This window comes from Chlamydotis macqueenii, chromosome Z, assembly GCF_036417535.1.
Source record: "Chlamydotis macqueenii isolate bChlMac1 chromosome Z, bChlMac1.mat, whole genome shotgun sequence".
Taxonomy (NCBI): domain Eukaryota; kingdom Metazoa; phylum Chordata; class Aves; order Otidiformes; family Otididae; genus Chlamydotis; species Chlamydotis macqueenii.
Genome location: NC_141593.1, coordinates 1,389,076 through 1,404,491, shown reverse-complemented (window position 1 = coordinate 1,404,491; position 15,416 = coordinate 1,389,076). Strand labels below are relative to the sequence as shown.

Below are 15,416 nucleotides of genomic sequence, written 5' to 3'. Positions count from 1 at the left end.
ATAGCTCACTGCATTCATATTATTCAAATTTTTCCCTTTGGATTGTCCACATTAATTTATTTCTATACCTTATCTAACACTGAAATGGCAGATTTGGAACGGGGAGTTAAGGATGGCTCTTCATATCTTCACAGGACTACATTTGTAAACATGAAAACTCTAACACTACCCTACATTGCTTCTATCACTGACAAAATTTCTCCGCCATCAAAGTGCTGGTTAAGTGACACTCCTATACGTGACATAATCAAAGATATTTGCACTAAGTGGGATTATTTTTAGAATTTTTCCTAACACATTTAAGCTTCACCTGGATGGAAAAATGCATTTTTTAATAGCCAAAATTTATACAGTATAAGAAAAAGTTAAGCTAAAGTGAATTTTAGAATCTTTCCTACATGGCCAGCGATCACCTTACCTATGCTATTTTCTGTTAACACTATTCCCTTAAAGCAACTGAAAGCTGTGGGTAAAACCGTCATGGATGGTAGCAAGAACTCCCAGCAGACAGCAGCATGAGGTGCTCAGAACAGTGACCCCTACCCTGGTGCTGAGTGATTCTCAAAATGTGCTCCAAGGAGTTTTCATTTAACTACCAAGCCTTCATGCACACCACCAGTAAACAAGAGTTCGGGCTCCCACTGCCATAAAATCCCTTGTCCCTCTGTTGCATTAGATGATGCTGAAATAAATTGAGAAAACAAACCAAAACCTATGTATCCAAATACAGACCCAAGCAATGATGCATGCCAAACTATTTCAATCCAAAACTATCCGAATCTAGAACTATTCCGACATTCAATTTTTTCCCTGAATTTTTGCACCAAGAAATTTTTTTTTCTTACATCATCAAGAAAATTCTGAACCTCTGATATAAGCTTGCCAAAATTCAAAATTTACTCTCCTTTTCTCCATTCCCTCCCTTCCTAGAAATAGCTAAGGAGAATCTCTCGTTAGCAGCTGTAGAACAACAAGCATTGAAGTGCTCAAAAATCATACACAACACTGGAATCCTTAAAAAGCAACCATTTGTGAAGATAGTAGCTCCAACGGCAGGTCTGATGCGCTGCTTTTCAAGTGAAGTTAGCATGCCTCCAGTTATGCTGTTAAGAGTCTATGATTTAAAAAATTACATCAGGCTGTAATAAAATTACAAAGAAAATAATTGATAAGTTTACTTCAGATATTTGTCTTGATTTGAACTGGAACAAGCAAATATCTTAATTATTTTCTTATTAGTTTTCCTGTGTGTTGAAAATTTTGGAAAATGTACTTTCATTGAACACAAGAAAGCATTAAAAAAACCGGATTTTTTTTCTGTTTTGTCAAGGACAACTTGACCAAAGTGTAGTATTTAAAAACAAGTCATTGCTACTATGAAAAAAACACTTAATAATAAAGCTTATTAAACAACTAGTAAAAGAAGTAGCATGAGAACTGCTCTAACCAAGAATCCTGTGCCTGAGGTGATGGTTTGATGACAGGGGGTTCTTTTCTCCTCTTCACTGGCTTCTCCATCCTGCTCCTGAATCCCATCACATTGACAGCAGTTTATCAGGAAAGAACCAGGAAATTGGTCCAGTCTTAACAAACAAAACAACTTGCCCTTTTCTTTTTTGAAGTCCAGAAAACCTCAGCAAGAACAATATAAAAGACAACTGGGTCAGTTCCTTACTCTAGTTGACAGCAAAGTACGCACAGCTTTGTTGGCAGATCAGAGAGTTGACTGTAGTCTGCAGTAGATATTCACAAAAAGACCACAAGAAACATAGTAAATCATAAAATCATGGAATGGTTTAAGTGGGAAAGAACCTTTAAAGCCCATCCAGTCCAACCCCCCTGCAAGGAGCAGGGACATCCCCAACCAGATCAGGTTGCTCACAGCCCCGGCCAACCTGGCCTGGAATGTTTCCAGGGACGGGGCATCCACCGCCTCTCTGGGCAACCCGGGACAGTGCCTCACCACCCTCAGCATAAAACATTTCTTCCTTATGTTCAGTCTGAATCTACCTCCTTCTAGTTTAAAACCATTACTCCTCGTCCTACCGCAAAAGGCCCTGCTGAAGAGCTTCTCCTCGTCTTTCTGAATCCCAGTATATTATTAGTGTCATCAAAACCAGCAGCCTAAGGATTGTACGTTAGGTCAAAAATGCAGGTTTTTACAGCAATGGAAGCAAATACTGTAGAAACACTACTACTGCTCAAGCCCTCAGAAATTCAGAGACGCCCATCTCCTCTAATCTCTACTTTCCTCCCTTTGTGCATATGTGTTACAGCACGGGCATACTATGCCACAGCACCTCTTCATCGTATGATGTTCACAACAGACAGGGCTCAATCCAAAACCACTGAAGCTGCCTTTTTCCTTTGATGCCTTTTTCCTTCGATACCATTCCTGGCCCTAAGAAGGAACAACAACATCTACCATAACCTGATATCAAGGTCTTGTACCCAAAACATGAGCTGAAAGGCATGTAAAGGAAGACAAGACCAGAAGCAACACCTAGAAAAATGTTATGTACAATTTAACCCTTGTGACCCAGGTATCACGAAAATTCACTGTTCTTACAGACAACACAAACATGGGCTTTCAGAAGCAGAATATGCTGAAGTAAATGAAATCTGGCCTCAACTTTTTTTTACTTAACTGTCCATGCCTCAGATTGAGCTGGAACATGAGCAATTTTGGCGAGGGGAAAAAAAAAAAAAAAAAAGTAGTCATGTATAGAAGTATGCATTTTCCTTTCAAAACACAGGCAGTGAACTTCACTGATTTTACTCTCCTCTACAGCAATCTTTCCAATTGCTGTCCTCCTCTCCCTCCCTACGTCATGCCAACAATAAAAGCAAAGAAACTCAGGGAAGTATCTGAGCCCCTGGGCTGCACTCCGGAGTGCTTCCCCAGCACTGCTCCATAAACTGCAGCTCTCTGTTGTCTCCATCTGCAAGGGGATAACGTTACACAGAGAGCACCTTGGGTCTTTCCTTCACTGCAGTACAGTCCGCACTCAGTAAGTTAAAAACAAATCCAAAACTTATAAAATATTTTCAAGCACCAAATTCTTACACACCCCAAAATATATACACATATATATCTTCACATATATGTAAATACATGCCTACGTGTGCGTGCACATACATATATATCTATGTGCCCTTTTACAAACATATGTTTGTATCATGCTGCTTTCCTCCCTCTGACAAGAGGAGATGGTAATCTGTTTGTCTATGGAAGAAAATGTCAGGGTCTCTCTTCAATATCCTCCTTCTGACAACAGGCCACATACAACTGCTGTCCTTCCATTAGGGATATAAGTTATGTCCCTGCTCCTTGCAGGGAGGGTTGGACCAGATGGCCTTTAACGGTCCCTTTCAACCCAAACCGTTCTGTGACAAGGTGTGATACGATATGATGTATTTCAGGCATAAAAAGCCATCACCTTCACCAAAGCAGCCTCCCCTTTGCCCTGAAAGTCAGCTGAAGCACTGGAGCTCTCCAGGACAGCTCAACAGAGAGCCCCAAGACCACAGGAGGAATTTGAACACAAAGCAGGGTAATTCTTCCACAGCGGGAACCAGGCATGACACTGGGGTTAACCATCTCCAAGAAATACAGCCCCAAGAGCATTACCAATGATAAGACTCAGAAATGCTCAGTGCATCCAAAATACTGCAGCCCTCACATCCATGGAAGCCCCTACATCATGAGCTCCTATTGCTTAAGAAGTGAACCCATGGGAAAGGGCCACCAAATCCTCTCCAAGGTGTCTGAAGTCTTGGGGGCTTTCAGTTGTTCATGTCCATGTAGCCGAAAGAACTTTGTCCAGCTTGTGCATCACCTTACCAGGCAAACAGAAGTGGGATGTCCTGCTCTTTAACCACAAACTTGAAGGGGGTTCTTGCTGAAATGCCTCAAGGTTCAAAAATGAAAGGTCTGATACCAACTTCTGGGAGAGAAATCAAAAGCCCTAGAACTGCAAGTGTCGTAAGATGCTCCACGTGAATTAGGGCACGGTAAGGCAGCAGAAAATCCTGCAAGTGGTTCATTTGCTCTATAAACCCGCTTGTCTCTGAATAACAAACCGCCTCCTAGTCTGTATGGTATGTACTAGGAACAATAACTAAAAGATGCAGGTTAAAAAACCTGACTAGTTGAATTAAATTTAAGACAAACTATTATATCAAATTATCTTTTTAGGTATTTTTATACTTAATACTAGAGTCATATGATACGTAACTCTCAGGCAGACATATCTTGGAATATGTATTAACACTGAACATAAAATAGTTGTTACATTTTCATCCTCAAAAATCCAGAGTAACTGATAAATCAATTTGTTTTACACAGTATTGCAGTGAGAGTTCAAACGAGTACAAACCAAAGATATTCCAGTAGTACAAAGATATTACTGTAGTCCTTGGAAGACATCTCCTCCTTGTACCGAAACTAGAAATTTTCCAACAAGGCATGCAATTAAATTACACAATTGTTGCCTATTTGTGGGGACCAGCTCAGTAAGCTGAAGAGGACTGCATGTATCCCTGTGCTCAGAACATACCAGTTTGCCCCATGACTGCAGTACTCCCCCAAAGGCTCACTGTGAATTGTTTTCAACCACTTTAACATACTGTGGATGCCAAAGCCCCATTCTTAAAAATAATGTTTTAAACTGTATGATTTAAATATCTTGAATACAAATGGCTTGAGAATTGCAAGTTGACAGGGTACAGTAAGTCTCAGCTATGAATAGTTGCGGTTTTGTTTTGCCATTTGGAAGTGTAATTTTTTTTTTTTTTTTTAAAAGACATTTCAGACATGACATCATTCATACAGGTTCCTGTATTTTGGTGTTGGTGGTTGCTTAGCTGTCACACATTTTAATAAACCTCTGCAGATTCAGGGATGTACCACTTCTATCCTGAAGCACATACAGAAAGATTAAGTTCAATACTCACATAATCAGGAAGTGGAGAGTCATTCGAACCAAGGGAACCTCTTAAGGACTGTGTGGCTTGCTCCAGCACTTTGTTGTGTTTTTTAGACAACAAAGAAAACAAACTGGAAGGAAAAAAAAAGAAAAAAAATAAAATAAATTCAGAATAATATTCTGAAATAGCTAGACTATACAGTCAGTAGAAATGTTTTATTATATACACTGACTTGATTAAGGAATTTTTAAAAATGCAATGCACAATAGTTACAGGATTTTTTTAACATCTGGGCTAAGCAGCAGCAGAATTTGAATTAGAAATATTTTATACAATACATGATGTGAAGAACATCATATGTTCACGATTACGCTCTTAAAAGTCAAACCGTAACAGAAGGAGTGGTATACATGCAGTTTTAGTTCATAACCAGTACGTGTTCACTACAATGCAGTTTTTAAGTTCTCTCGAAACATATTGCAATTTCTCGTGACATATATTGCAATATGTCCTTAATCACCTTGTATATTATTCATTTCAATAACTTAATTGCTTAGTACAGGAAGAACCCAAGTATATGACAGAAGCTTAAGGTATTTGGAGGCTGGGTTTTTGCATTTTACTAGTATATTCTTTTAAACTTTATTTTAGCTTAGGTCAAGGAATAAAGCATTACCCTAGCTTTATAAATAACCTGTGAAATCAGACGTCCATTCACATACAGAGAAATAAACACTTTTTTCATGCATTTTAGAAAAAAGCATGGCAGAGGATGGTGTATTCTGGCAGAAAAGGAGAATGTAACTTGACCACAAAGGTGCAGGGAGAGATGATGAGTACACAGAAGCAGTGGACAAAGGCCACCAGCTAGTGCTCAGCAGCTTCAAGGAGTCATACTTCTGTAAAGCCGCTGGATACCTCAAACATGGCTTTCAATTCACAAATAGCCCACTTGCCCCACTCCCCATCTTGGTATAGGTCGTATGTTTTAAGGATTTCTGTACTTCAAACATTCTTCTGGCATCTTTTTGGAGCATTACAGGACTCCTATCAGGCGTTCCTAGGATGACCGTGTTAGTCCTTAGAGGGTAAAAAGGCTGCCTTGACAAACAAGCATCAACAAAATTCACTAAAGCCTGAGCATGTTGCTCTTGGAGCTGGTGACACTTGGGACAAGGAGCAGTGGTAGGCTCCTTCTTCACCAGATTGAGTTACAAAATATTAAAGCCAGTTTAGTAATTAAAAAATTAAGTGGCAAAATACTACCTCAGTGCTACATTCTAGATAGTCTCTATTTCTTGGAACTGGAGGACAGCTTCAGCACTCAGAGGCATGTGCTTGGAAAGCTTTTCTGCCTCAAGAAATGATGCTCAGCATGTGAAGAAGTAATCTTAATTTTACTTAAAATATACCATTGATATTGTATCCTTCACAGATGGTAGGAGTAGATTTCTCCAAGTATCAGTGCTTGTCCCCTCGTTGCTAGCCAAGAGCCTCAGGAAAAGGCTTTTCCAAAACTTCTCACCACCATAAGGAATTAGTTATGCTTCTCAACACCAAGTCCTACCTCTCAAGAGTCAACCCAACGTATTCCACCATTTCCCAACACCTCTCCAGTTAGATATTTCTTAGAATAGATTAACAGCTTCCCTTTAAGGACAACCTTTGCCGCACTTAAGACAACTAATTGACCTGCGTGAGAGTAGGTTGAACCATCCTCAAGGTTCAGTCAGAGTCTGTCAGCATGAGGGACAGGCTTGAGATGGCACAGCTGAAACCAAGGCTGGTACCATGACTGCCCTGCTCCTGGTCCCACCAGGACACTATCGCTGAGGAGGTCATAACCGCAACTGGACTGATATGGTAAGAATGTTGGATGAGATTACAACACATCTGTGGTGGTTACGAAGGTCAAGAACATTTAGTGTTTTCAGGATAACATGATATCTTTGACATCATGAAAAGTGGGATTTTATTTTTTCCTTTGTGCTGTCCAACTGAACTTCAACAAGACGTGTCATTCCTCAGACAAAATGGCAATCTCCCACTAATTCCCAGCTAATAGTCAAACCACTAGGACATTCCATATTAAAAAAAGAAAGAAGCAACACAGAGTAAGACATATTAGTAGGCTTTCCACCTTTTCCCCCTCCCATAATCTGCGATTGTATTCACAGACTGAAATCCTTGCTCAAACCAAAATTCGGACTTGCAAACTGGTCCTCGGCCTGAAACAGCAGCACTACTTTTCAAGTCACTGGTATTTTTGAAGGCTCACATTTCAGAGATACTGTCATCAGCACCATCTAGTGCTGTGGAGACAGAATAATCGCTTAAAACCAACCTGGTGATGCTTATGGTGGGGGTTCAGCAAGAACAGGTTAAATCTGGTGTCTGTCTGCTTCAGAAGATACAGATAATTTCACAGACAGGAAGGATTTGGAAGAAAAAGGGTTTCCAGCTAGCAGAAGATTCTCCAAAATACATAAATTTTGGCTGAAAAGGACATTCAAATACAAACAAAGAATTGGGATCAGGATTTTGAAAAGTGCATTTATTCAATACTTGTGAAGAGGAAAATGCACGTACAATGGTATCCCGTGTGGAACTGGAATAGTGACAAGCAAATTTATTCTCTCTAACAGAAATTTAGACAACTGGGACAAAGAAGGTGAAAGGAAAAGGATGGAAGACGGATATATTTATTTATATCCTATTCTTGCTTCCTTGAATATTTTCCTTTTTTTTTTTTTTAATTAAATGTAATGTAACTAAACTAGAGTGCTTGTTTATGGCATAAGCAATCCCTTGGTGCCTGATTTCTATTTCCAGTGCAGCAGCGAGGAGGTACGCTCTATTATACGTCGTCTTTGGCACCAGGGCATTCCCTTGCTTTCCTGCCACATCTCATCACCTTCACACCTGTGCTGAGACACTTCTTTGTGGGACCGCAGCCCAGAACACCAATGTTCAGGTTAAAAAAAACCTCAGCACAATTCTCTCCTTTGTCAATTGGTTGTCCTTCTCAAAGAAGCATCCTTTAGAGGAGCACGAGGGCAAGGACACATAGGCAGGAATTTTTTATACTAGGAATGAAAACATACAGCAGAATAAAAACATAGGGCAAACTCAAATTGCTCCACAGAATCGTTACAACTAAACAGAAAAAAATAAGGCCAAATACTGTGATTAACTACTGAATTTGGAAGTCCAAAGAAAGTGGTGTTGCCTTCCAAAATGGTGTAAAACTTCACCACCAAGTAATTCACTTACTATGCCTCAACCTCTACTTCTGAAAATCACCTTGATAAATATCAAATTAATTTTTAGAGTATCAGAAAAGATTTAATTACAATCCTCAAAGGCATTTACATGAAATTTAGCTCATAGAAGTCTTTTTGTAAATCAACAAATGTTGGCTTCCAAAGGGTATGTGTGACTTTGCAGCAGTCATCTTCAGTGTCTGTAAGGGTCTAGGTTTTATTTTTATTTTTAAGGCATAAATTATGCAATTAAAAAAAGGCAACAATGCGTTAGAAGAAGATTGTTCCCCTCTCCACAAGTGACAAGTGCCAATTCATGGAGAGATGGAAATTAAGACCGTCTCCCAGATTTCCCACATGTATTTTACTCCCGCTTTTATTTTTGCCCCACTAAAAATCAAGTTGAGGTCCAACTGAAAAATATGTATACTATGTGGTCACAGAGAGCAGCCTGCACAGGTTGACAAGAATACAGAGTTTTCTACCAGAACACTTTTCCTCTTTTTTCTGCGCATCTCCATCGACTGTCAGACAGGCTATAGAGCTCAACAGCCCTTTGATCTCACCCTTTATGGATGCTTTACAATAATAACAACAAATCACTTTCAGAACAAGGGAAATGTCTTGGTACCTCAATCCATTTCTCACTCACCGAAGTACTTGCGGATCACTGTTCAGCAAGCAGAATAATAGGCTGGAACAGCAGCAAGATGAAATAACAGCTAGTATCTATTATGGATCATCAAACCATGGATGAGCTCAAGCAATGAGAAAGACTCAAGTCTCAAGGTCTAGTATTTCTGATTTTACAGGAATTATGAAAGCACTGGTTTCTTAACTTCCTCTACGTGCATGAAGCATTTCTTTTTAATTTAACACAAGCCTGAGCCTGGATCAATAAATAAATTATTACAGACTAATCAGTAACACTTACTTAAACACAAGTGATCTGATTATGTGTTGTTTGCACACACAATAAAATTCAAACTAGTAATTTATGAATTTTGACGTTTTCAAAAAGACAATTCCACAAAGCCTGCGGATCAAAAAAATAAAAAACAAACCTAAACCAACTATAATAATGGGAACTCATTTAACAACTTTGTTCTTGGCCCACCGAAAATCACAAGCCAACAATCACGAAGAAACAAAAAGCTTCTGCAAGCTCTGCAGAAAGTGTGATTTATAGCAGATAGAAATAACTTATAAAAGTATACTTCTCATATACAATAAACAAACGTATAAAATGGAACTTTTGTAACTAAAAAAGTTAGAAAAAAAAATAAAAGGGAATTAAAATCAGAAGTTGAAAGTAAATCCAAAGTCAGAATTTGCTCAAAACTTGAGCTTTCTGAAAACCTTGCACAACAAGGAGGAAAGGTACCGGTGTACTTTATTTTAGTAAAGTAAATAGGATGGCCCAAGCTAATGACATACCAGTTACTCCTGAGCATAATAACAGAACAGCTACAGTGAGACTCGCTCTGAGGAGGATATCATCAGCATAGAAACACAGACCTTGACAAGCATGCTCAATTTTTTTTTCAATGAGACTGGAAATAAAATAAAGCATGACAGTACACCGGTTGTAACAGCCTCCTACATGTCATTTATATGACTTTGTTCCACATGGGATTTTTTTATTAAGAAATGCAAATGCTAAAACGTAACATGTCACACGTTCTACAGATCTGAACAGTTTGAAAAATCTTCAAGCTTCAATCTGGAAATAAGATTTCATAATAGGACCAAGCAGGAATATATTCTCAGCCATTCTAAATGCCAATAGCTATTTAACATTCGCTATAGATACCAAAATACTGTCCATGATATAAAGATGATATAGAAGATGATGCTTATCATCGTACACCAACCACAATGAAATACTAGGATTAAACTTTGCAAATGACATATTCATTACAGAAACATCAAATAAAGAGATAATGACTTTGTTATTTAAGTTTTCTTTATCCTTCAAGAAGCTGGACACAAAATAGACTTGTGATTTAATGCAGCCAAACTCAAAGATGTAAATTTAGCAGCAAAGGACTCAAGCTGCTCCCAAAATGTGAAGAATTTCACCTTGGGAGCAGAAACTAAAGACCACCAGACAAACAAGCAGCCGCCCACAACGCAGCACAGCTGCTGAAAGAGGAACTGTGGTGTTAACAAAAATATCCAGCAAAGTCTGGCTCTGTGGCACCTGCCACTGGCATCCTGTGCGCAGACTTCACAACGATGGTTTGAAAACACAAAGGTTCAGAGAAGAATCAAGGTACTAATCATTAAAGCAGAAAACACATCTCTCTATGAAACACTCAAGAAACTCAATTATTTAATGGATTTGAGAGAAGATGCAAGGGTGAGCTGACCAAAATACAAAAATATGCACACAGAGAAAAGCTGGTTTATGTTCAAGCTTTCATAAGGAGAAGAAAAAAAAAAAAAGTTACTGAAACAGAAACTGAAGTACCAGTTGCATGGGTACAGTTCTGTCTTACAGAGGTGGCTAAAACCAGGCTTGAGGTGCAATAAATTCTTAATTACACTGTCAGAGCAATGGCAGAGAGGAGAGAAAAATCTGGGAGGAAAGAAGAGAATCTTAACACCAAGCGTATGAGCCGAGCTTAGACTGATGCTGTGACACAAAGGAAGAGACAGAAGCCACTACTAGAGAGCGGGAGAGAAACCAAGCACATTAGCAGAGGAAGGTCAGATTGAGTTATATGACGGAAAAAAAGAGTAAGATTTGGTCTTCTCCCAATCTAACTGGTGAGCTTCTCAAGCAGAAAAAAAATTCATTTATCTGAATATTCAGAAATACAGAATTACTTGAGGACTAAAGCACGGCCCAACATAATTTATCTGAAGCTTGGAAATTCAAACGCTCTTCTCACTCTCCTAGTTCAGAAGTATACTGCAAATAAACCGAACAGCACACCAACACAAAATACTAGCTGATCATGGAAAAAAACAACTGTTCCATAGATAAAAAAAATTGATGATGAATGTTCTCAAACAATTCAGCAACACTCTGTGCTGTTCCTTCTCTCTGCTGTCATGTACATGCCAAATGTACTATTGTTCTCAATTTTAAAGAATTAAATATAAGCCCTAACACCGAAACCACATTATGCAAATCCTCCTTAAACAACAGGATTTTACAATGCCTGTGTGAACACAACAAACATAACAGAAAAAAAACCCCTCCTTTATACAGTAAGCTCTAAAACCATCTTTGTTTTGAAATCTGATGTCTGAAAGTTAAAACTATACCTTAACTCCTGTATATGCACAGAACACTTCTTGGTTTTGATTTTTTTTTTTTTTTAAATGGATTAGAGCAAAAGAAAGTGTGCTACGGCATGAGGACTACTTGTGTACTGGGTAAGACGCCTATTTCCAAGCACAGGATTCGAATCGCTCATCTGCTTGAAGAATGGTTCATGTATGGTCACATGAGAGGGCACATCAAAGCAAACACTCCACTCTGTTTCATATGAAATACAATAAACGTATTGCTAGTCCTACACGGGGGACCGGTTGCAAGCAAGTGGGGCAGTTGAGTAGCCTTTCTGTGGGTGATGGAGAATGATCTGTATGCACTTAAGGAACCAGACCCAGGGAGAAATCCATTTAGCATGAGTAAATGCTGAAGAACGACCAAGTCCTCAAATGCCCGTGTCTACTGAAGACTCCTTGAGGCATTTTTGCATTTAAATTACCCAGGCTGTAATGGCACATAAGTAGAAATGAGAGAGAATAGCCGCGGAGAACTCCAAGGGCTATCCAGGGCAGCTGACTCCACAGAGGGACACTGCTCTTATTTACTTGAGCCCAACTTTAATGCCTGGAAGACATCTAAGATCCCAGGAGAGAGAAGCTAACCAATTAAGATATCAGATTGCTAAGGAGAAAATAAGAATGTACCTTGTATCTTTCTTTCTAATCTCATAAAGTTGAAGCGTGACTAACTTCTGCTGAATAAAGCTTGGCTGTATTTACTATTGGGTCCATCTGGCTTGCGGACATGATCTGAAACCAAGAGAGTTAGGGTGCGCAGTCTCCCCAAAGGTCATGTATGCAAATAAAATAGCTCCCCAAAGAGTGTTTAAAGGGTCAGGGAATGAAAAGGGCTTATCACAGGTAGCAGAAGGTCCACGTCAGGCTGACATTGCCACGTTCTGACTTTGCTGGTCAGTGATCAAACCCTTTTTTTTTTTTTTTTTTAATTTACTTTTCTTGTCTAGTGCTTTCTCAAAAATGTACGCTTGTGTCCCCTTGGAAACCGGCTGTGCGCCTGAGCTGTCTGCTATTTCAGGGCAAATCACAAAGCATCACAAATGATTTAATGCAACCTAGGTAAACAAATTACTTCTATCCCATCTTCCTGTTAAATAGTAAGCATTAAAGACTGTCCTTTTAAATCTACAGTCCTGACCTTGATCACAATAAAGTACTTCAAGATACCTTTAGTTAATGACAAATGCTTCTCATTAATTTAAATGAGTATTCTTTTATCTGCCACTGCTTACATATGAGGAGAGAGCTATAATTCATGTGCTACAAAGACACATTCTGCCTCCTAAATAATTTTTTTTTATTATTAAGTAGAAAAACACGCAGCCACCATACACTTGCGGCAAAAGTATATAAGCAAATTCAGAAGCATCTTAGGACAATTAATGGAGGCTTTGCATTAACAAACAGGATTTCCTGTTAAAATGGAATCAAAAAGACAAAGAGACTAGAAAAAACATGGAAGCAAGGAATCTGATGTGGTGAAACAAAAGTAAATATTTAGAAAAGTAACCCCAGAGTTTCATTTGCAGAGAGCGGGAAATGTGTTTTTCAACTGAAGGAGCAAATTGTTAGGCAGCTCATGGCCGCTTTCCAACCAATGTTGGGAAACTGATGCTCTTATCGCTAGAGACGTAAAAGGCACAGAAAGCAGTAAAATCCTTCCTCTCTATCTGGGTACTGATAATTTCATTCTCCTTTTGTCTGGCATGCCAAATAACATCCTCTTAATTCCACTTAAAGGACAGAGTTGGGGAAGGATGAGGAGCGCTACCTAGAAACAACATCTTCCTAACTCCGTGTTGTATTAAAGTATGAACCCAATAACCAGACTGCGATCTACTACAGGTCTAACCTGTCATGCAAACCTGCTGTATTTTTGTCCAACCAAGAGAGTGGCAAGTGGCAAACTAAATTCAGGAAGGCTGAAAACTATGGGGGAAAAGGTATGCAGTCCAGGATAAACAGAACGCATGTTTGCAAAGCTCAGGCTAATTAGAAGGTTTATTCTGAGATAAATATCCCTGAATCTGCCGTAGGTGTCTCAAGGCATGGATGTAATTCCTTTGAATGCTCCCTGTGTTTGTCCTGTTAATGTTTTATTGGAATACTGAAGGGGCAATAGGGTCGATAATATTTTCATTTCATCCACTTGCTCTTAATTCAATAGGATGTTTCATAGCTGCTGAGAGAAGACATTTGTCTTGAATTAGGACAAAACTATGTGGGTGAGAATCGGAGGAAATTGCTGGAGAAAGCAGCCTGAGCAAAACTCCCACCCAAAAACCCAAAGACAGACTCTGAACAATGAAACAACAACAAGAAAATTAAAAAGACATCATTGCCATGAAATCTAAGGTCCAACTCTTTATCCTTTGAGCAGCCTTTATTTGGCATGGCTTTGCTCAAACACACTGGGTGTGCGTGTACATACGTACTTATACGTATTTGGGTCACTGCCACACTTACAAAGCAAGCTGCTGTGCCTCTCTGTACTGGATTTGGATCCATGTTAGCAGTTAACAGACTCACTCCATAAGCAAGTCACAGGGTACGTGTGTTGCTGACAGTCCTCTTTAGGCTAAGACTTAAGCAAAACATGAACCTTGAACCATGCTTCCGTCACCAAGAGTCCTCACTGCTGGCATTGCACATCACCCACACTCCGCCCTTCCAGCAACCCGGCTCAGTAGGGGTTTAGCTTTTCAGTGCCCTGACATGGTTAAAATGAATCATTCATTGCATTCTCCTTTGAACCTTGGAAATAACATCACGGCTTTGACCTAACTTCACAAAAACGAGCTTCAATATTGAAGCAGTAGAACAAGGGAACAAGGTGCTAGGAGGACACGTTATTGTGCTGTAGACAGATGATACTGATTGTGTCTTACGTCTTCGTTTCCTTTGCCCCCACTTTCTTCTTCTTTAAGCTCTGTCCAAAGGGTCTCTGCCATTCTTGATCTACATGAATGAGTTTCATTGTTTTCCTCGTGCACTGACCACCTCTTCAGTCAAGTGTCCATCGTGATCCTAGCAGTGTCCCACTAAAGGTCATGGAAAGCCTCCACATGCCTCTCCTTAATCACTACAGTTACTTTAATTACCCTATTGACACAAGCTAGAAACATTTTTTGAGGAAATTTAAAAAAATCAGTTGGGCCTATCAGGACTTTACAGTAAAGCTCTTACAAAGGACCAAAAATCCAAACCAAATACAGGTCTCATCGCTAGGACGTGCTCCCAAACATGATCTTGGACACAAGGACTGCCTGTTGCATAACAATGAGGTCATTTCTAGACTACTAAAACCGCCCAAGGAAAGAAAATTTGAAAGATAACATATTTGTCTCCGTAGATAACTTCTATAACTGTTCACAATGGGTACTAACTTTTCTTCAAATACAAATCCATAAATACTTTATATTTTCTTTGTGTTTGTGAACCACTGAGAAACTGTTATGACTATCACTGCACGTAAAAATATATCAGTAATTAAGGAAATCAATATTTTTTTTTGTCTTCCAGACAGAGTTTAGATGGCATGTGTTCAGTGTGCCCTGAGGCCACACAGAGAATAAAGATGATGTAAAAAAAAAAAAAAAAGCAGTGAATTACTACATTCAGAACAAAAAAACAACGCATAATCACTTAATTAAAGATTGTGGGTTTGCTTTTGAAACACAGATGCTGAATTAAAACTTCAGAGAACCTTAATCTATTATTTCCTAAACTTTGAGTGAAATTTCAATGTTGAATAAGTAATTTATTTTAATACAAGAAGTGCGTAAAACAAAATATTGACCGGAGTGTATTACAACCTTCTTCAGCAGAGTACCTCCACCCATGCTGTGTCAGTGATTTTGGCAAAAAAAAAAAAATCAAATCTTAACAGTATTTCTAGGCACAAAAAAAAAGCATATTTTG

At 39.0% G+C, this 15,416-nt stretch overlaps 1 protein-coding gene across 5 annotated transcripts in view; it reads right to left on the bottom strand.

The window, feature by feature from the left end:
- Positions 1–15,416, bottom strand: part of DYM (dymeclin) — a 211,006-nt gene that overhangs the window by 59,305 nt on the left and 136,285 nt on the right. For all 5 annotated transcript variants that reach the window (XM_086770006.1, XM_086770005.1, XM_086770007.1 and 2 more), the window contains one exon: positions 4,957–5,059. In XM_086770006.1, coding sequence (XP_086626132.1) covers positions 4,957–5,059 — 103 coding nt within the window. The remainder of the gene's footprint in view (positions 1–4,956; positions 5,060–15,416) is intronic.